At 41.9% G+C, this 22,984-nt stretch overlaps 2 protein-coding genes across 3 annotated transcripts; both read right to left on the reverse strand.

The window, feature by feature from the left end:
- Positions 1 to 8,418: 8,418 nt before the first annotated feature.
- LOC143331302 (transforming growth factor-beta receptor-associated protein 1) lies at positions 8,419 to 15,271 on the reverse strand. Its single transcript, XM_076748028.1, has 11 exons — positions 14,485 to 15,271; positions 14,103 to 14,297; positions 13,758 to 13,912; positions 12,073 to 12,155; positions 11,594 to 11,941; positions 11,355 to 11,412; positions 11,127 to 11,270; positions 10,810 to 10,944; positions 10,580 to 10,724; positions 10,079 to 10,500; positions 8,419 to 9,971 (listed from the first exon to the last, which is right to left on the reverse strand). The coding sequence occupies exons 1-11, from the start codon at positions 15,170 to 15,172 to the stop codon at positions 9,828 to 9,830; spliced, it is 2,517 nt and encodes an 838-aa protein (XP_076604143.1). The 5' UTR covers positions 15,173 to 15,271; the 3' UTR covers positions 8,419 to 9,827.
- Positions 15,272 to 15,877: 606 nt separating this feature from the next.
- On the reverse strand, positions 15,878 to 19,240 carry fhl5 (four and a half LIM domains 5). 2 transcript variants are annotated; one of them, XM_076748784.1, is made up of 6 exons: positions 19,149 to 19,240; positions 18,767 to 18,947; positions 18,376 to 18,550; positions 17,058 to 17,227; positions 16,692 to 16,878; positions 15,878 to 16,517 (listed from the first exon to the last, which is right to left on the reverse strand). In XM_076748784.1, exons 2-6 carry the CDS (start codon positions 18,926 to 18,928, stop codon positions 16,366 to 16,368), a joined length of 846 nt encoding a protein of 281 aa, XP_076604899.1. In that variant the 5' UTR covers positions 18,929 to 18,947; positions 19,149 to 19,240; the 3' UTR covers positions 15,878 to 16,365. The 2 variants fall into 2 exon arrangements, with proteins under 2 accessions (XP_076604899.1, XP_076604898.1); XM_076748783.1 differs by lacking the exon at positions 19,149 to 19,240 and having other exon boundaries at positions 18,767 to 19,062.
- Between the last annotated feature and the right edge of the window lie 3,744 nt (positions 19,241 to 22,984).

Raw genomic sequence — 22,984 nt, forward strand, 5'->3', positions numbered from 1 at the left:
ATTCTTCCAGGTGGTCTGCAAGGCCAGTGTTGCAAAGCAGAACAAAGAGTTTGTTATTTTGATGAGCCAACAGTTTCTCTGTGGAGAGCCTGTTTTACTGTCCCGTCCAGAGCAGAGCCAAGTGGTCTTAAACACAAAAAGAGTGCGAGTCATTGTGCTCTGTAATTTCGGCACACTGCAGCTGTCTTAAGTGACCACGACTGTAGACCTGTTAACTAGACTGATCCACATGTAAAACTTTCCCTCACTCTTAACATAATAATTATAATGTCACTTCCCAGAGCTCTCTCCCTCAATTGCAGCATGCAGGCTATAGGTTTAAAGTGACAGCTTGCTGGAAGATCTTTCTAGGACAGGCCTGATGACTATTTTGGGTCTCTGACCCTTTTCTCCCAACAAAGAGCCTCTGTTAATCTCTTCTATAATTCCTGTACCAAATCTCCTTTTTTCCCCTGGATAATGCAGCTACTGTAAATACCATTTTTCCAAGGGTATGGCCTTTGCTTTTGAGGCACAGCAGAAGCCTGTAAGTATATGTCTTTCTCTCTGGTGACAGACTTGGAGCTGGACAATCGAGACTGGATGGCACAAGGTGAACTGCTAATTCGGCGCACATAACACTTTGAAGAGCTTCCAGCTGGTATTTTTCTCAGCTATTTACAGTTTTGTATTTCAAACAAAATCTCCAAATGTGGAAGTTTGAGGTCCTGTGGTAAAGGAAGAGAGGGCTACAGTACTAATACTGGTGCACTTTTTCTGCTGCAGTGTTTACGTTGGTCTAGTCACATTCTGGTCAGATTGCAGCAGCTTGTGGTTGAATAAAACTGTGGTTGCAGCCACTGCTTGAATCCCAACTTATGCCAGACAGACAGGTGGACTCAGACTGTGTCTGGAAACTCCTGCAGTAGCATTTAAATGGCAGCAGCTTTCTCAAGTGGCTGTCTAATAACGGGAGAGAACATTTGATCGAGCATGTTTTCCAAGATGGAAACAGGCCTCACTAACAGACTGTGCTGCTTTGTGCATCGCATTCAATGAGCCAAACCAGTCATGTCCAGGAGGCTGTAACCACGTTGGTTGTGGGAGTGCATATAAAAAAAATATTCCTTACTCAAATCCATCTGTTTTTATTTCCACTAATGATTTGTTTTACAATACAGAGATGAGTCCATTCCTTTATTTTCTTAAAGCCAGCATTTGTCATTTTTGACCAAAGCAGCTCAGAAATTATTCTGATGGCACTGGCTTTTGTGAGACAAACTTTGCAGTCTACAGTAGGCTATGTGCTGCTTTCAGCTCATTAATCTCACCATTCCTGGGGGGGATCAATGGCGGTAGGAGGGTAGTGGTGTACATTGCTTCATATAAATCCTCATAGCTTTAAAGGTCCAGTGTGAAGGATTTAGTGCCATCTAGTGGTGAGGCTGCAGATTCCACCAGACACAGAATTACATTAGCATTTACTTAGAGTTGTATTTCAGGCAACAGTGATGAATGTGAGTCCAATGGTCACTCTTCCTTTTAGCTATGATTTTGATTTCCACTAACTCATGAAGGAAGTAGCCTATCTGTCTCTTTAGCTTCTAAATGCTATGCTATGTCCACGCTCCAGTAGTACATGGAGGTAAATGTTGAGATGTTAGCATGCTAGCATGTTAATGCTAAGCAGGTATAGTGTTTATCAGTGTTATCTAACTATCCATCTGTTTAGCATGTTCACATGCTACCATTCGCTAATTAGCGCTAAACAAAAGTTATTTTACCTTGTCACCAGGGGAACATGTGTGTCTGGACCAAGCTGACCCAAACTTAAGGTCATGGTTGATGAGGGATTTCACAGGGGTGGAAAATGTTTGTAGTCTGGTATTTTGCTGGATTCCTAATGACAGACAGTCATCCTGTCCTGCTGCTCTATAGTGTGAATTGCAGACATCTAGTGTTTTCTTAACAGACCTGAAATGAGAGATTGGAAACATAGACGACATTAGTTTCATGTTTGCACTCTTATTTCAAAGCCCTTCACTTTCCCTTAATACACACAGCGTGAAGCCCCTCTGTTGATTGTAGAGTTTGATCCCATCTATACCTCAGAGACAAGCAGTTTGCTTCATTGAAATTAAGCTAATTATATTCCACGCCTGTACACATGCAGCTACTGTAAGCTATACTTTCACCCACTATTATCTCGCCAAGGTTTCGTGACTGTGAAACACCCTCTCCAAATTAAAGGTCGGAAATGTGCCAAAACCTGACATTATAAGCTGGGGAGCTTTTTTTGGGAATAAAACGCTGCCCAGTTTCTCCAGTCTGTCAGTCTGCCCCAGTTTGACATCAGCTGCCAACAGAGAGCTTAGCATAGGCTTCGGTTTGTGCAAATCAATCCTCCTCTCCAGTCTGCACAGAGAGAGGTGAGGTGAGCTCCTCCAGACGTTTTAAGCTCTCTGCTCTGTGATGAAATGTAGCAATAAACTGCAAATGTCAGTGATCACCTGGGGATAAGAAAAAAAGACCAGTATGTGCAGTCACACAGAGGTGCACAGACACACACACTCTGTCAGACACGTTCTCAAAACAGACACCTGGAAGGTATTTTTCAGCCTTTTCAAACCACAACCATGACAGATGATTAATCAGCTTATTTATCATGCACCTGAAACCCAAACCATTTATTTTTCAATTCAAGCTTTTAATCAATAAAGTTATTAATTTTCATTTCTGAAATGATCAGTGTAAGAGCATCACAAGCACATCCAAACACTGTTCAACTTCTGTGATTTATGCTGTGCCCTCCAACAAGTTTTGTACACTATGCAAGAATAAGCAGCAAAATAAGACACAGTCATCCTGCTTTAATAAGGAAATTTAGATAAAAAAATATTCTTATGTGTTTAATACTATAACATTCACTGACGTTTCATTATGCATAAAGAGAAATGTTTGAAAGAACATTTAAAGTAGGATTGGAACTGACAGCAAATACACTGCATCTCCTTTTTATGGGCCTAAAGAACACACTGACTCTGGTTTACTCTTCCATATAATAGTGGCTGTTACCATGGTTTTGTTGCTTCATTAAGCAACATGTTAAGCATACACAATGTTATGTTAAAGAGCTTGAAGTTGGTTTTGGTGTTTAGACAATGGAAAGCTTGAAAGCTTTATTTAGGACGCTGTGATTCACTGTGCTGTCACCACAATGATGACTAGTCTTTGATTTACTGCTGAATCTGGACCCACAGGGTTTGAGCACATGCTGAAAGCTGAGTGAATACATCACCCAACAAGTAATCCATCATAGATAGGTGTCTCAGTGGCAGGCAGGACCAAACAGCATCTTTTATTTAAATAAGCGCAAATACCAGTAAAAAGCCTTGCATTCAAAACCTTACTTGTGTAGTGCAAGAAGTAAAAGTATCATCAGTGTGTAAGAAGCATTTTACTGTTGTAGCTGGCTAAGATGGACTTTATGTACACATAAGTAGTTTAGTCCATTGGTTGCCAGCATAGAGGGTTAGGGGTCAGAAGATAAAGCTTGATTGGTAAACTTTTAAACTGATAAGTATATATCATATATCTTACTCCATGCACTCTTCTTCCTTGTCAAAATCTGGTGCCTACATTACCCGCAATGCCCTTTGACCATTGACAGTTCAGAGTTTCTGCTGTGTTATGCTAGTAGTGGCTAATGTAGCCTTGAGCTGCTAGCATCAAGCAGAGGTCTTTCTAACACACAGTGGAAATGAACCAACATATGACCCAATTTCATTTAATTTCATGGCAAATATTAACTTTCCTTGTGTACTTTTTGGTCAGGGAACATCTTGTCCTCTTTGGGAATTGTTCTTTGCATTTTTTTAGATGCAAAGACATGCTTAGGCACTCTTGAAATACCCTGAAGTATGGGTATCTGTTGATGCATACAACCACAAAGTGCAGAGATGTCGTGCAGCTTCACGCCAGCTGAGAATTGGTCTATTCTTCTGCGCTCGGTGGTGGTTATGGCTCATGAAAGACTTAATGAAAGCCTTGAGATGTCCTTCGTATGATGCTTACAGAGATGTTCGATCTGTAGAAATAGAATTGTAATTCTATGCTAAAACACAATATACCTCTAATTTGTCGGAGCTGATTGGAGCTTTGATTGCTATATATAAGTTTATGACAACTCATGGGACTTTTTCTGCTCTAAAATATAGATTACTTAGATTCTTACTGCAGTCATTTCAGCTTGAAGACTGAATGAGGCCTTTTGGGGTTAGTATTGGCTTTCATGCTCCCCTTGGGCCTTTATTGTGTGGGTTACAGTAAGTTTAGTCCTAGATAGCAGAGGTAGGGCGTTTTTGACTCCAGCGGTTGATATCAGGGGGCGCTGGGACACTTTTAACTCCCTGGCCTATCTGTTGTGGTTAAGGGTGTGTTCATATGTGGGCAGGATTGGTGCAAAATGTCTAATTATGCATGATCCTGCGTTCTCAACTTTCCCAGGGTACAGTAACAGAAACTTAATGTGACACATGCTCTGTAATCAGTCATGTCAAACACCACATGAGGCGCAGTCTTACAGATAAAGCTCAGAAGCTAGCGGGGACCTTGCGGTGCAGAACACACGTTCCTGTTGTCAGAGCTTTAATTATGTTTGTTTCACACGACACAGACCACCAAGCCATTTTTGTGGTACTATATTCATCACCTGCAGCTTGCCAAATAGCCATCTTTGAATGCCAGCACCAGGATGTTCTGAAATAAGATGTACAAGAGTAGAAATCTAAATTTGGTCTGACTAAGATTCATTCATATGTTTACACTGAGCTGTATGAAATTAAGTCCAAGCATAAGGTGACATGATCTTATTTGTTTTCTGGCATGTTTTGCCATTAAAAACCAGTCACCATATGGATAATGAAGTTTATTTGTATGAATGGGTGCCGAATAACAAAACAATTACAGTGCCAGATTGCAGTTTCCACCCAACTTTTAGATTACTCAGCAGGTCTGTTTGTTTCTGTTCCCAGAAACCCAAATGGTCCAGAGATGAAAGGTGCTAGACCTGGAATTGAGACGCAAGCCTTCAGATTGAAAAAAACCCAGGTGGACGGCCACAGCCAGACCCCTTGGGCCAAGTACTTAAGTCCCCACCTGAAATGTACTCATTAGAAAAGAGCAGCGTAAACACATGAGGCTGCCAGAAAGACTTTCCAAAAACGGGCTCTCATTCTTCATCCAAAATCGAGTCATTAGTTGTACACAGTGCAGGACATTAAGTGAACGCCACTGAAGTTTTTTAGGAATATATTTGTTTATGGCTGACTTCAGGTTGGGGAAAGAAGTGAAGTTTCTGTGTGCATCTGTTTGATATTTCTGTGAGATTTCTGGCTAGTTTATTGAAAACTGGAAGCTCTGAGGTACTTTATGAAAGCACTGGTGTGAGGAGGGGGCTGAGCCTAATGTGTAACTTTTTTTGTTAACCCTATCAGAGACCACTTCCTGAGGTTGATCTCACATTCCTTGCTAGTAGCAGGATGAGATATCATTGCATGATCCTGACATTTTGGGAAAACATGCTAATTAGTTAGCATGTTGAGTGTATTGACACGTCGAGCTGTGCGATTCATACAAAGACATTTTTTACACTTTGATTTTTGTACAAATTAGACAAATGAGATAAAACGTGTTAATCAGTGAGCTTTAGAGGTGCTGGAAGGTGGATTTTGTTACTTTTGGACAGAGCTAAGCTCTTTTCCCTGTTTCAAGTACTAATGCTAAGCTGTGTTAGCTAGCTGTTTCAGGGCAGCTTCATATTTACTGTACAGACATGAGGGTGTCATTGATCTTCTCACCTAAAACCACGCAAGAAAGCAAATAAGAGTTAGTCTCAAAGTGTTGAACTTTTCATGTGAGGTGTCACAGGCTGTCTTCCCATATGTGAATATAAATAAATGTCTTGGTTAACGGTGGAAGAATAGACCATAAAGTATAGGAGTTCAAATGGGTTCAAGGATTTCAATGCGGCCATGCACTGACAACATGCATGCACTGCCAGTCACATTGGTTGTGCATGCATGTAAATAACTGTCAGCCACATTGAGGTGCACGTGAGAGCCATTATTTATATATAACTGTTTTTACCTCTTTTTTTTTAGAATAAATGCCACAGGGGGAGGCTAAATTAAGATCTGAATATGGGGAAAGAAGACAAAACGCTCTCCCATTCTCCCAAAAAACTGACAACGCTACCTGAAAGAAAAATAAAAATTATGACCCCTCTCCCTTGTTATTTGCGTACAGCCTCTATGCACTATGCCCATATTTGTAATAATATAATTTACTTTTCCAGGTAAACTAATTATCTGGAAATTATATTTTTGCAGTCAGGATAACTATTCTGAAAGTGGCAGCAAAAAATTAAATGTACTTTATTTTCCTCAAGATATCCAGTCAAGAAAACAGTTTTGAGCACTGAAAGAGGCCAGCAACCAACAATATCATCCTTGTAGCCATGGTTTGACTCTCTGCAGGGTTGCATTGGGTTGCTATACCATACAGTACGACGTATGTCACCCATGCCTTCAAGCTGCAGGGCAGGGTGGGAGTCTGTGGCCGCTGTCTCAGCCATCTCTGTCTCCAGTGGGCCACCCTATACATTTTTCCCAGTGGCATTCTGCCAAACCCCAAGGTAGCAAGCCATGAAAATGAGAGCCTTAGAGTTAAAAAAAGATCTGTTTTGATCATCCTCTTCATCTATTTCTTCCCATACTTGTTCTGTATATCTATAGAATTAGCGTTGCTGGAGAAAGTGGGAATTTAAGTTAAATCGTTTAGGTTTTCTGCTACCTTACCATTATTGCTACCAAAAGGGTTGCAAATTAAGATTCTCCTTGTCACTCTGCAACCACTAAGAGACTGAAAAATGCGTCATAAGGGACATGATACAGCAATTTGTGGCTTTGACTATAAATATGATGCATGATGCACACAGAAGCATTGTGTAATCCTTTTTTTCCCATAAGCTTTATTTAGTGAGGTACCTGCAGCAATTTTCATAATCCTGAGGCAACATTTGACTCATGGTCTTTTTGTATAGTTGGTGCCAAATATATGGAAAATATATATATATATATATATATATATATATATATATATATATATATATATATATATATATATATATATATATATATCATGTATTTTATTATGTTAAACAAATAATTGACTTAATATATTAAAGCTGGACATTCTAACTACTGTGTTAATATTAAAACCCAATATATAGAATAGTATTGAATTTACACTTTGCCACAAACTGAGCCTGCACATTTGATCACAGAAATTATTAAATTATTAAATTATACAATTATTAAATCAAATAGGGAGAAAGTTCAAGTTTTCACATGTTATAATGTGTTAAAAATGAGCAAACATATGTCCTTTTTGTTTGCCAAAAATTCATTTCCATACTGTAATGAAATAATGTACGTTATGTGATTCTTCACAGTGACATTATTTAAGATCAAATAGACTCCAGACAGGTCTAATTCCCTTTTAGCTCTCATATGAACAGTCTGTTAAAAAAGTCAATAAAAGTCAAGAAAATGACTAATTGGGATTTTGGAGGGCTGCTGATTTTTTTGTCTCTAGTCTATAGAAAACAATCCTATGTTTACAATTACATCCTTCAGTTAAGACAGCCAACATTTTTTTCTTAAATTTAGAAAAGCACAAGGAGAAAATGTTCTTGTTTTCCCTCCTTACTGAGCTTGTGGCAGCATGGATATTTATAATGGGAGACCAATGTCTGGATACCCCGCCATACTTTGCTCCAAAACAGTCCCTTTTTGCATCCAGTCCACTCCCCTCATGTGTGAAATGTCCATCTGGCCGGCACCCTGCAGCACCCTGCAGAGATCCAGAGCCCCCGCCTACTCATACACTGTTTGCAAGAGCATTACATTGACATGACCAGGAACTTCTCATATCAGCTTCTGCATTACAGTGAGAGGGGTGCATAAATGCAAAAGGCCTTCAGGAGTCTTAATTTAGGTAGAAGAAGGTGTGCTTGTATTTGTGTGTGTATATTTTTAGCTTCTGGTTACTTCTGGCCTGCCTAACCGCAGGTGTTCAAAACAACCTAATACTCCCAGAGGATGTCCGTGAGAAGGGAAAGGAGTGGACATAAATCCCATCCCTGGGTCCACCCAGTGGTCACTGGTCATCAGGCACGGCCCAAAGCTCAGCCAGTCACAGAGTGGCAGCCCTCAGTCAGTCCATATAAACTGAGTGGCTCCTTCACGTCTCAAAAGAAGTAAGAAAGAAGTTGACGCTTTGTGATTTTCTCTGCACTGATACCTTTCAGCAGTTTATCCAGGAGGGCTTACAATGACCGAACGTTAGATTCAAATTAAATGCATAGATTATCAAAATTACAAGGAGCCAATAAGGAGGAGTGGATGTGGCAATTTTCCTGCAACCACATAAAAGAGAAAAAGCCAGGAACGTGGTTTTCCCGGGTTTTCAGGGATATGAATCAGTTTATTTATATGAGTCAGAGGTTAAATTTAAACTCTCAAAGTGAGAAATTTCAAGTCAAAGCTTAAGTCAAGTGTATTTTTGTAGCCCTTAATCCCAGTTAGACTCTCAAAAAGCTTCATAGCACCCACAATATGAAACATTACATGGATACAACTCAACTCTCAGTGAGAACAATGAAAAACTCCCACAAAAACCTCATTAGGGGAGAAAAATTGAAGAGATCTTGGCATGGGCATCACAAAGACATAATCCCTTCGAACATGCTCATAATTCACTATTTATCTACATTACAATTAGTCACTCACTCCAGGCCAAAACTTACTTAGGCGTCTCCTTATGTCCTGTCCAGAAATGCATCAGGATAAACTCTCAGTTATGGTTAGCCTTAATGACTAAATTGCAACAAAAATAGACAAATTCATCTGGAGTGTCATTTAACTTAATGATATGTACTTAAGTTTATTTACAAGATTTCCATAATGCACATGTGGACACTGGAGTTTGTGTGTTATTATTTGGAGCTCATGTCTGTCATGTTCCCTAATGATATAGGGATGATGCTGGTAAAAATTGCCTCTGATTTCATGTTCCATACACAGCACAGACATGTCTGCTTGGTGGCTTGTAAAATTATCAGAAATGACCCAAAGCTGCACCTCCTCGACCTGTTTTTTTTTTTCATTTTTAAACCTGTAATTGTGATTTTTTTTTTCTCCCCCGGTTGTAAATGTACATTAATGCACGGGTTGAATGAAACAGTCTGTCACGTGCAGCCTCTGCATTGTTGACTTTCTATTTCCAGCTCTATGCAGACAAATATACACAGTCAGTGGAAACCATGATGGTGGGGATACATATATACAGCTCTGGATGATGGACAAATTCCCTCTGGTCTTCAGGTTGACCACAGATGGTTTCCATGTAAAACACCACTGTCTGATCAGTGAATATATGCCACTGAGTGTCCTCCACAATTCACTTTATAGCTATTGCTGTCTGCAGTGTCTGTAGGAAATGGCTCAGACATGCTGCCCTGAAAAAATGCACTGCTTGCTTTTTTGTACTTTGCAACCAGTTATTTACACAATGTATTTATTTTTTTTTCTAATTAAGGAAAGTGTCAAGTCCAAGGTCCATGAATTGAATCCTTGTACAGAGCCTGTCTGCATGACACAGTCTCATCTAGAAAAATTATCGGGTGGGAAGCAGACACTTATCCGGCTGGAAATGAATGTGATTGTCAAGAGTGCAGGGATGCACATATTTGCATAAACAGACAACAGATTGGTCTAGCTGTGTCTTTATGATGATGAGAAACCAGTGCAGCTTGTGTGCATCAGCTCACCATGGAGACTGCAGGCAAACTGTGGCTCAGCAAGGGCTCTCTGACAAACCTTACACTTCTGCCCCTTATCCACACTGAACTTTGTTTTTGAGGCCTGCATCTGCAGAGGAGAGAGTGAAAAAAAAGTTCAGGGAAAAAAAGGAAATAAGAAAACACATAATGTTCACTGGAGCAAAATAAAAATGTGAAATATGTCATTAAACTCACCCAAATGGCCTTGTGCCGCAATAGCTCCACCTGGCTCAATGCCTTTTGCAGCCTTGCCATCCGCCTCTGGTGAAAGGTTTCTCTGAGGGATCCAACTAAAAACTGGGAGACCAGCTGAACAGACCAGGAGTGAGGCAGGAGCTGGATGACCGTGTCTGCTGCAAAGACCTGAGGGTTGTTATTGAGCAGATCCACAGCAGCACTGGTGAGATCCTCTGAGCTCAGGTAGATTTGGAGCAAGGTGAGCAGCAGGGTCTGTCTGAACTGTGAGTCTCGACCCTGGGCAGCCCTGCAGCAGAAGGCCTCTGCAGCCTGGGGGTCTCGCTCCTGGTGGACAAGCACCTGCAGTGCCTGAGAGTAATCACCGGTCCTACCTAGGAGAATGGCTTTCTCTGTGTGCAGGGTTGTTGACTTGACTCTCTCTGTGATGGGAATAAAACATGACTTGTGATTTAATAATAATTCAGGAGCAATGTATTTTCTCACACGGCATCCACACACCATACACAGTGGAGACGTCATAGAAGTTGGATTCCCATAGCTGCTGCTGCAACTTCCCTCTGGTCTTCCTCAAATCTGCTTCCCCTTCCTCTTGCAGCATCTGAGTAACATATGCCAGGGCCAGACGGTTGTGATGTCGCTCGTCCTGGGAGCAGATTACACAAATCATGTCTCATTGAATTTAATAAAGGAGTCAGGTTATTAGATTAGCTAGCTGCTGCAGTACCTACCGCACTGTTCAAACCATGGATTAAGAACTCAAGATACAAAAGCATTGCCAGTGGATACTTCTCCAAGAGAGCAAGGACATCTTGGGTCTCAATTGGATCATCTGGTGGACGCCTGCTGAAAATCTCCACACCTACCTTTTTCAAATAAAGGAAAACTGTTATTGGCCATTTGATTACCAATAATTATCTTCTAAGTACGTTTTAGTAAATATAGTGGGTGGTATTTTGTTGTGCATTTCTGTCTGTAACACACAGTTGTGTTGTGCAACTCTGCCCTCTGTAGTTTCAACTGAGAGCATGAAAAATGAAAAAGGCACCTCCTGGTTTCTTTGCAGAGTCCAGTCTGCAAATTCCCACACAGCATCTCTGTCTCGCAGGTGACTCAGAGTGCACACTATGTGGCCGTACACATCCGAGCAAGAGGGATCTTTGTGGATGCCATCTGCAATTTTCACCCAAGTCTGGAAGAAAACGACAGGCTCAAACACACGTCTTGTACACCTAAAGTATATTCCTAAAATGTGTGGAGTTTTGGGAAACGACACCTTAATTGCATCAGTGTCATTTCCATGGCTTTGATAGAGGGAGCCTAAAGCAAAAAACCTGAAAACAAAAAGAGTTCATCAGAAAATCAGAAAAACTGTGCAAATTTGACAAAATGCCTCAAACACTGAATTGAGGCCTCAAGAACAATTTGTCACTCAACACAAAAACAAACCATATTTGTGCTCTAAGTAGGGATTATAACAAATCACCCATCCAACAAATAATTATTCATTTTCACCTGTTGTGTTGCTCCAAAACAGGAACACAGTGGTCCAAACTGCACTCATTGGGAAATGCCACAAGCTGCTGCAGATTTTCAGTGTCTCCCAGTTCTACATACAGCCTCAGGAGGGCGCAGTCCACCTCCTTAATGCACTTAAGGCCTTGCTCCATCTCCCTGACTGCTCTGAGAAAATCTCCCAGGAAGCCCAGGTAATGATGAAATGTGTTTCTGTCCTCTTGCCAGAGCACCTGGAGATCCCAGCCCTTGTTCCCTTGATCAAGCTGGGACTGAAAGTCTTCGCTGAGACACGACTGCATGTCAGGGTAGAGACGGATGATTTCTCTGGGGTCCATCTCACCTTTACTGTTCAAGTGGGTAATGAGTATTGATTTGTGTTAGACTTTAGTGTAGAATTCAGCAGAAAAGAACCACTTTTCACTAAATTCACATATTACTGGACAGTTTGGAGTGTCGTGAAGGGGTTTTACTCTCACATGAATAGATCTCTGGCCTCGTAAAAACCCTGCTGGTAAAAATGAGAAAATCCAGCCAAGCAAGTGATGGCCTTTTGCAGTTCCTGTTGGTCAAAAAAAAAAAAAAGCTCTTTTAAAACCAGGCACACGTTGCATGACCGTATCTAAATCACCAATATGTCAGCTGAAATCATTGAGGCAGAAGACTGTGATGATCCTCAAATTTCGAGGGCAATATGTTAGACTAAGACAGCCCAAAAGCAGATGGATTATAAGGAAAGACTCATATCAGTCTGTTAATTCTGACATGCTCCCTGCTAACCTGTGACCTGAGATATGGCACAGATTACAATAACAGCTGCTTTCAGTAGTTGCATTCATTCAACTGGCATGCACCTATAATAGCAGCTCACAACAGTAGTCAGTCTATGCCTTGACATGCTGCTTCAGTCTGTTCTACAGTGATGAAATGTTAAATTGAAACACTACGATGCAATGCCAGCTGGGCTTTAATGGATGCATATTATAAACACATCAGTGGTGTGTGTGAAACTATGATAGGGTGAAATTATAGCAGCACTGAATGCTGCCTTACAGTGAGTGCTGAAAAAGTAAAGTTAAGAAAGAAGGCTTGAGGTTTGAGTGTGTTACAGCTATGTAAGCTGTAAAACCAGAGTTTTTAAAGCTTTTTTTGGGGATGGATATTCCACCAAAACAGAAACAGTGCTTGTCAAACTGTTCTCTATGTCTGGACCATCTAAAGGGCACAACGCTAATTAGCTTTTAGCAAGACCAGTTTATCTATGCTACTTTGTTGTCCATTATGTTTCAGCCACTTCCTTATTAGTGTGGTACAACAAACTCAATGCTCAGATGCTGAAGGATTAAAATTGATTTTCAATCAGAGGAAAAAGCCAATGCTAGCTGTGGAGTGCAATCTGGGTGTGGTTTTTAGCAAGCTGCGCTCTAGGGAAGGCAGCATCACTTAGTACAGCACTGTGATCCAGAATGAAAAATCTCAAGACTCCTGGATGCTCTGAATCCTACTGACTTGGGTGAGAATCTAGTTTTCATTTATGCCATGAAATATATTTATTGATAGTGACTTTGGCAATCCTGTGACTTTTTCCCATTAGCACCACTGCAAGCTGACTATTGGATTGCCTTGAAATTTGGGACAGCCATTCACGTCCCCTCAGGATGAACTGTAATCACTTTTGTACTTTTTATTTGTCTGATACTTAAGTTCATGATCAAATCGCTGTAAAACTAACAACTTTCCATCATCCTCAGCAGTACTTGCAAAATGTTAGCATGCTAGCATGCTAACCTAAGATGGTGAACATGGTAGCACTGTGAGATAGATCTGCTATGACTAATCTATGTTCCTGCATATTTTACATGCTGTTTTTTTAATTGCACATTTATTTCTATAATATTGTATGTGGTAAAACTGCTGTCAGAAAAGTCCGATTCTGGTTTTAGGTCGATTTTGTCCAAATCCGTATTTACTGTATTCTGCCTTTGAAGGCAGAATGGTTGGGCAAGTTGTTTATTTATTCTCCTTACGTGATTAAAGTGAAAGAGGGAAAGGAGAAATACTATAAGTGCATCTCACAAATATAGTTTTGTAACCCTTGACAAGAATATATCTTTTAGCTTTCAAGCAGAGATATGTTTGCGTCCTGCTGCTGCCTATCTATCACCTTGTATGAGTCAAGTGGACGACGGTCTTGAACTCCATCCAGCAGCAATAAGGCCTCCTCGACCCTCTCATGCCTCACAAGTGTCTGGATCTGCTCTTCAAATGGCACCAGACGCAGGCTGAAAATGTCTCTTTCTGTGAACACTAACACGCCATCTGAAGGGAGATTTGTTTTTGGTTTTCAGAAACACTCAGTGTGTAGGAACAGTAGGCGCAAGAATGATTGACTGAATCAGTGCAAACTGAGACAGACACAGCTACGTCTTTTTAAACAAAACCGCAATTTGACAGCCTTCGGTCTGCAATCTGCCAGGATTAGGTGATGAATTGATGTTGCCTGGTCTACCTGATGTGGAGAGCAGACCCTTGGCTCCGCTGAGACTCACACTCTGTTTGTACTGCTGATCTACCATGCTGTAGACAGACAGCACTTGGGGCTGCAGGGTTAGGATATAAGGGAAACAAACTCCGGCTGCCACCACCTCCTGAGGCCACTGCAGGGGAGGGCGCTGGCATATCCCTGTCTTCATCACAAACATGCCTGAGGGAGGAGGATGGAGAAATTATATCTTGGAAAAACTTCTATTCTCCAGATGGATACATGGGGGCATGATATGAGGTGTTTAACTATATAGCTGCTTTGAAAAAGTAACAGATAATGACACATGGAGAGGTCTGAGCTTGACAGCGTGAAGCACATGTACCATTAACATTTTGGCAGCTCTTACCTAAAGATTCAGGCCCGTTCAGGAGGAATTCCCCTTGTCCCACTGAGCAAACAATGACTCGCTGCCTGCTGTGGTTGTGAGGAAAAAGCTCCTCACTACTCCCAGTCTGAATATCACAGAGGAGATACCTGTCGCTGGTAGCTACACACAGACTGGCACCATCCACTGCCAAGGCCACAGGGTCCTGGAGCAGAGGGACTTCCTTTACAACCTCCCACCTGTCCACTCCCACCACGTGGATCCGGATCACTTTCCTGCGGCTGGAGGAAGTCACCATATGCACACATGCCGTCTGGGCTGCGAGCAGTGAGTCGCACACCTCAAACAAAGACACATGCTGGATCTTCTTCAGAGCTTGAATGGGCTCTAAGGAGAACATGTTGAGGGCAGTAACGCTCCGGTCCCACAGGACCAGCAGATGGTTGAAAAGTGGGACTGCCCTCAGTTGAGCTACTTGGTTGCTTGAGCCTAGTTTTCTTGCCCTACCTTCTCTGGTTTTGCTCTGGCCAGCACTCAGGTCTCCATTTGTGGCACTGGGAAGGATGAGATGCTGGACTGTTGCATCTTTGGTCCCTATATACACATTTCGGTCATAGCACTCGAGGCACTGGATACCAGATCTGTCCTTATCTTTTGGGGCAGCTAGCTTTTCATAGACATGTGTTTGTGTAAATGCTCTAAAAGCCATTGCAGAGAATTTAATGAGGTTAGATTTTTTCAGGGTAAAAAACAGTGAATATCTGCCTCGACCAAAGCTACAGATCTGTAAAATAAGACGTCCCTACCTCTCTGCTGTTCTCCCTTCCTCTTTAATTCCTCCACAAGTTTACAGTGTAAAGTGGTTTCACCTCCCCATGTGACTATGTCCTGACAGGAAATCTATGTCAGCATTTTACGCCACTTATCCTGCCATGTGAGGACACTTGCACAACTCCAGCAGCCCTCACCAAGAAAACCAACTTTTACAAGTATCAAAACAATAGGTATGGTAAAGACGACAGATATTTTGAGGAGCCCACAGTTACGGCCACTTGTATTCTTGGCATGTAGATGGACCAATGTGGTGGCTTTGGTCGGTGGATAATGGACAAGTAGGAAAGCAAGTGACCTGCTGATCACACCATATATGGTCCCTCTGTTTGTTTACAACGTGAATGTGCTGGGTGCGACGAGGTCAAGAGGCAACAGAAACACACCAGAGGTTTGTTTTACAGCAATGATTGCATAAAGGGTGACCGAGAGGGGACGGTATGGTCGTAAAATGATCTGGATTTCAAACCTACCATCAAAGCTATATTTGTTACGCTGACATATGCAGAATCCTCCTCTGGATGGCATTGTTGGAGCAGAATTAGACATATTAGGATGAGCCACAGCAGGGGTAGAATGGTGCCCATTTCAGCTGCATGATATATACAGAAAGGTCTTTATTGGAACAACTTTTAGCATATAAACTATTTCACAGGAGAGAAGCATAAATCATGCATGTTTCCTCAGTGTGAGTACTTTTTTTTTATAGGAAACCATAACCAATGTATGCTAAGCTTACAGCAGAAACATATGTGTAATACAAGTAAGATCTGTATTAAAGAGAAATGTGTTTTGAGACTGCAAATAGTGATTATTTCCATCAAAAAGAAAACATTCATTAACAATGGAGAAAAGCCATCCTTACTTTTAAGATACATGTTTATCTTTATGGAAACATCACAGTTTCCGTGTGTGTGTGGGCAGTGTGAGAGAACTAATATAACACCAAAATAATAATTTGACATTCAGAGTTTGTTTATGTGCATGTTAAGAAGAAATATTCATGCTTGCACAATACTGTATCTATATCAGAATATGAGCTCTTGTCACTGTGACTCCTTCATGGAAAGGTCACTTCTCCCGGCTACAGTCAGTGCACAAGATGTTGTCTCGCTGGGTGAGGAAGCCGCGTCCCACCAGGGACACGGAGCACTGCATGCAGGTGAAACACTCGCTGTGCCACTGGCGCTCCTCAAAGGAGATGTACTTGGCCCCTGCCAGACCTGCACACATCAAACAAAGATCTGTGTATTTACATAATATATAGGTTAATGCTTCTTCGCCTTGTTTATCTGACAGTTCCTACACAAATGCAAATAAAGGCCTTAAAAATGAGCGGGGGAACTGCATGTGGGGTGTCAGAGTGAATGAAAACATGAGCACAGCCAGTGACTCACTGGTGATGGGCTTGGTGCAGCCCACACACTTCTTTGCATACAGGTTGCTGAAGCATTCGAGGCAGTAGGGGTAGTTCTCCCTGGAGGTGAAGCGCTGACCCGACAGCTGCTTTCTGCAGCCGATGCATAGGAAACACTCACGGTGCCAGGGCTTGTCTTGATATGTCACGCCACCTGTTGTGATTGCCTTGAGGCAACACAAAGCCAGACAGGGCGAGAGTGAAAGAAAACACGCAGTGACATTTTTACTGGTCTGCATCCTTTTACTATGCAGCCACAGTGTAATTAACATTAAAGTACAAGAGTCAGGGGGATTTACTGGGCTGCAGCGGTCAATACATACAAAGCACTCAGGTGTAACCTTACCTTCTTACAAGCACAGCACTGGTAGGCAAACTGCTTCTCGAAGCAGGACACACAGAAGTAGCCGGTGTCTTTTGGGATGAAGGACTTGGTTCCTATTGGTTGCTGGCAGCGGTGGCACAGGAAGCAGGTCTCATGCCAGCTGTTCCCCTTGTATTCCATTTTGCGGGAACCTGGCACAGGGGACGAGAGCAGCTTAGTCAGCATATGGTACCTCTATGATAGAAACACACTGCGGCCCAAAATAGGCCTGCTTGATCTGTTGGGAGAGGGTGATGCAATCTTAATAATCTTGGAAAGAATTTGGGGAAAGGAAGAAGTTGCACTGAAAAACCAGAAAAGCTAATAAATGGACCCTGAGGTGATGTTATTTTGTAAGCTACTGTTTCAAGGTCAAGAACAAGCTTTCAACTTCAACTATTAAAAACACTTTGTCTTTTGTCAAACTCATTACCGTTATCATCATCGCCTTTAAGTTTATTGGATTACCATTATGGATCTCCTACCAAACCTTCATTTACTTGCAATTGCAAATTGCCAAAATACCATAAAAATAAACTGAAAATAGCAATAAAAACTAATGGCATTTAACCAGAGGTTTAACCAACCAATCAGCTCACAGTCACTTGGTACATGTGTCATTCTTACACTTTGGTTTCTGCACAGATTTAAAACATAACATTGTTGCCAAGCTAAGCTAGCTGTTTCCTGCAGTCTTTGTGCTAAGCTAAGCTAAATGAAGCTCTAGGGAAAGTTCAGTGTGGGAGACTACTTTTTTGCATGCTTAGGTCTGTAGCTCTCCTATAATGCATATTCACTCATTGTCTGCGGCTGTCAATTGAGACATCAGCTGTTCTCATCAGCTGACCACATCTATCCAATAGCACAACAGCACATCTTCATTGTCAGGCTATTATCTTGCTGCTGTCTTTTTAAATATGATGCTCTTTCTCTGCCTTAGTTTTTCATACTGCTGTTATACAACCCCTCCACCTCCCCATCACCACCCAGTCTTTGCAGATCTTCAGCTTCATCCTTTCATCAGTCTGTCAGTCTCAGCAGAATCATCAGCCTCCACCACCACCAGTGTCTGGATTCCATGGGGGGATTTATCTCGCTGCAGCTCAGGGCGATGCCCCTCAATTACAAAATCTCCCTGTGGAGTGTGAGTGCCAAAGACCTTTTGATGTTACTTGATTATCACATATCATCTGTCATAATAAATAATTATCTTCACTTCATTCACTTGTTCACCTGATTGATTGATTGATTGATTGATTGATTGATTGTCATTAATGTAGTCATCAGCATCACAACATACCCGGCATGACGGTTTTCTTGCAGGTGGTGCACTTGGAGGAGTAATCATTGGCGTAGCATTCAGTGCAGAGCAACAAATCATCTTTGGCGGCAAACGCCTTTTCTACCAGAGAGCGGCTGCACTTTCCACACTTGAAACACTGCTCATGCCAGTGACGATCCTTGTAGGACAAATCCTGGAGATGTTTAGCACATTATTTATTACATTTGTGGATATTCTTCAAGTAAAATATTTATTTTGGATGTGCATGGATAGAATAACTCCAGTAGAGGGAATGACTTGATGTTTTATGCGGTCAAAATGTGACTGAAATCACCTTTAGATAAAAACAAGCATAACATACATTCCTATTTTACACATTACTCTCAGGGTAACACTGGTGCTTCCTTACCTTGCAGTTACAGCCAATTGGTGAAGAGCAGCCCTCACAGCAGTTGGCGAAGAGGTTCTCATAGCACTTAGTGCAGTACTGCGTGTCCTCTTTCATTATGTACTTCTTCCCCAGCAGGGAGTCTTTGCAGTAATGGCAGTCGAAACGCTCGTTGGTGGACATTGTTGTTTGCTTTTCTTAGCTGCAGGTCAAAGAAAGCAGAAGGAGGAAAATTGGACAACAAGGAAGAACAGCAAAGATGGAAAATGCCCTGTAATAGTCCAAGCAATCTCTTTCCCCTCTCATCAGGCAAGTGAAGAGGCCCAGTAATTTCTTTCCTTCTTTTGAAAGAATCTGGAAAAAAAAAAAAAAAAAAAAAAAGTCGTATTCAAGAAGTCTCTACCTCAGTGGCTGTGGGGAGAGGATGAGGCTGAAGCTGGGGGCTGCAGAGAGTGAGCGGTCCAGGCACCGGGATGGGGCAGGGATGAAAAGGGGTGAGGTAGGATTAGGGGTATCCACTGAGGGGATCTTCTATAAATACCGGCCCTCTTATTAGCAGTAATCTCTTGGAGAATGAACATGCACCTTTTAAGGGAGCTGGTGGTGCAGAGATTGCTAAGCCTTTGAACTGATTTAATCATTGTTGCTTCATTCCAGAAAGGCATAAAGGAATGAGAAAAGCAGTTTTAGGACTACTTTGTTTATTGTTGGGAAACATGACAACATACAATACATATAATTTCAGTACCCAAGTGTTTCACACAAAAAACACATTTGAGCCTACAGATGCAAAATCTTGCTTTTCCACACACTAATATCAGACTGAATGTTGGTATACAGCAGAGATAGATGGCTATTTGGATGCTGCGACATGTCTGGACACACTTGTGGCCTTCATCAGTGCCTGCTCTACACACAAGCAGTTGCAGATGGCTTATGAGAGGTAGGCGCCAGCAGCTTTGTGGCTGCCAGGTACTGAACTATAATGCCAGGACCTCTCAGTAGCTATTGAGAGCGCCTTGGCTGCACTTCAGAAGGCAGAAGCTGCGGGCCTGTGGATGTTCAATCCATCCACAGCAAAAGAAAGGAGGAGGCGGAGCTGACAGGACAGTTTGATGGTGACCATCTTGCTGATAGCGATGCTCTTGTAACCTCATTAAAAACCCATTCATAGCATACTGATCTGGAACAAAAGATGATTAGAAATACAGAATAAAAAATCACGGGGTTAAAAACTGACCCAGTTTGGGTCAACATAGCACAGATGCAAAACTCTGACAAATTATTAGCATGACTGGCATACGTTATGCCATGTTTAGTTTGGGTAAACAGTAAACAGTAATACAAAAAAAACTCTTGTATTTGGTGGCAAAATTCTTATGTTGGTGATTTTTAGTATTGTTGTACATACACAACAATATGGAGTTCAAATGCCTTTCTGTCTCTGTGTATATGGCTCAGTCACACATGCCAAGTGAATGCATAGGTGACAACATGCATGTCTGAAACCGCACAAATGGCCCTTTTCTGGCTGGTTAAAAAAAACCTTCCTCTTCAGCATCTTTGACTGACAGTCGACTAATTACATCTGAATCTTGGAACATGTGCTCATATCAATTTTCCAAAAGGATCAGGGGGCGGACATCTTCATAAAAATAGCCTGAGAAGACCACCGGCCCAGCCCACAGGCCTAATCCCTCATATACACACACAGGAAGGTCAGCTCTCTCTAGATGAACTCTCTCCCCCTGTTTTCTCTTCAGCACCAGTGCTTGTAAAGAAATCCATCTTGAGTTACACTCTTGTAAATAAATGTAATGCATGTGTGTAATACATGAAGTGCATGCATATGTATGTCATGCACCGTTGGATTTGTAAGTGATGGTGGAGCATGTCTCTGTGGTGTACGTAGGTGGTATCTCTGAGGATAATGTAAGACTTTGACCTACAAGCTGCACGTTATGTAAGGCTTTCAGCACAAAATAACCATATCATGTCAAGAATTCAGGTGTAGGAAATATCTTTGATTTGAAGCCGTGCCATCCTTCAGGTTCTGCTTATTTCAAAGTGGGTGGATCTGCCGGATTACACCGAGTCATCTGGTGCTTTGGATTAAATTACCACTGTATTGTATCCCTGCTCCCTGCTGGTGTCCAGATCGGTGGCTGCAAATCACAAAGCCGTGCAGACCTTAAATAAACTCAGAACCAACTGTAGGACAAGTATAGCCATTGCCTCTCAAAAGCTTCTAATCTTTGTTGCATTGGTGGCTGCTGCACATTATGTCTGTCATCATGTGACATCAAGCCAGGGTGGAGGTGACCTATATTCACCAGCAAACAAAAACTCTCATCACTATGAGTGTATTAACATAAAATGAAATAAATTGCACGTCAACAGGCAGCGTTATTAAAGCAGAGATTATTGTATATCGTGTTTATATTGTCAGCGTTAATGTGCATTCAAGCATGCCTCTTTGTGATTTTATTCTAACTGCTCTGATTTGGATCTGATAGATAACAGGTGCTGCTCTTTGTCCCTTGGATTATTAACTTCTACACCAGACAGTGCCAGCTCTGCAGAGCAAAAAGCTTGCTGATCTTGCGTATTCCTTTTTGCCTGCTTAATCCTCTGAAGTCAACTAGCGAGCAGCTGCCAACAGATTTCGTATGCGGCCTGTCTAGCCCCAATAAATAGGCCTTTATTTGACCTGGACTCGGGTGTCCTCTTATCTTAATGTATTCAGTCTTTACAATAAGGTGTCAGTGAATGTTTTTCCCCCCTCTTAATCAAATGATCTCAGAGAAGAAGAGGAGCATTTACATTGGTGGCTCCTTTGAGGTGGCGACTTGTTGTAGACTGAGACAGATCAACACAACACAGTTGCATCTCTCTGAAGCACAAAAGCCTCGCCGCACCAGAGTTGACAGCTGGTTGGCATGGCGATGACAGCATAAGTGGGATCCATTAAGTTGAGATGAGGACTGGCTCTAGTAGTTAATGAGAGGACTGTCACAAACCTGGCCTTTTGAGCAGGTTCTGCAACGTGGAGAGCTCGCTTTCAACGCAGCATTTTCCTCTGAACAGGATAGCCACGTAGGGGGTTGCCAGGGGGGTGAGGAGATACAATCTACTAAGTCTACTATCTCACAAAACCTTACACCCCTTCAGGGAGGTCCTATGAGTATCCCGGTAATGCCACAGAGTCTGTCCCCTCCCCTTCCCAAGTTCTCACCAAAATGAGTCATGGTATGAGTGGGTGACGAGACCTGTCACAGAGCCAGACATATGAGCTCCACCGCTAAAGAGGAGAGAAAGTTGTCTACCCCTAGGAATGCACAACCCATTAAAATGTTCTCCTCTTCGATCCCTCGCCTCCTCCCAGCCCACAGAGTTTGTGGTATTTGGAAACTGTGTAGATGAAGCTGCTGATTACCTTTGGATGCCGGCAGCGGCAGGTCAGAGCACAAAAACATACTTCAATATATCACCTAAATAAGGAATTTGTAACGAGAATTTTGTTCAATTATTCAAAGCCTGTAAAACAGAGATGGTGTTTGAAAGCAAAAAAGACAAAAAGAAGGCAAAGAAACTCTAACATACCTGCTACAAGCTAAATCTCGATCTTTAGTCATCTTTAGAAAGCTTCAGAAAAAGATGACTTCATTTATTCTCCAGCTTTCCAGCACTAATAACAGCATCCTTGGTGCCTTGTGCTGGAACACTTCCTATGATAGAGATGATAAATGGCAAAATATTTGTTGGCATTATCACGCCATTTAATGATATCTGATACCTGGAATAACTGATATTTTGGTCACTTGGGGGCCGTAGCGACAAGCTGTGAACCAAACACTGGGAAACTTATCACAGTTTAAGATGATGGTGAATGTGTTGACGAATAGTTGCACATCCAGGAGATTGGAAACAGCATCAGTATTAATTTGGAGTTGTCTTTCTGGCCACCTTAAGAATCCAATATTCACTCCGATTTTAGCTCTGGTCTCCATCAACTCCTGAGTGAAGTATGTGGCTCTTAAGCTGTTAAACGGTCCACTTTGATAACCAGCTAGAAGCTACCTTTGTCTGTCTGCTGTTGGCCCGAAAAATATTGATTTCAGCCACTTCAAGAAGTGTAGATAGAGTAGATGCAATCTACAGAGTAATGTTCTCTATTGTATTTATCCAGGCAAATGTGAGAGCCAGTGCTGAGGACAATGTCCTCCTCTGTAACACTGT

Source organism: Chaetodon auriga, chromosome 14 (genome assembly GCF_051107435.1).
Source record: "Chaetodon auriga isolate fChaAug3 chromosome 14, fChaAug3.hap1, whole genome shotgun sequence".
NCBI classification, from domain to species: domain Eukaryota; kingdom Metazoa; phylum Chordata; class Actinopteri; order Chaetodontiformes; family Chaetodontidae; genus Chaetodon; species Chaetodon auriga.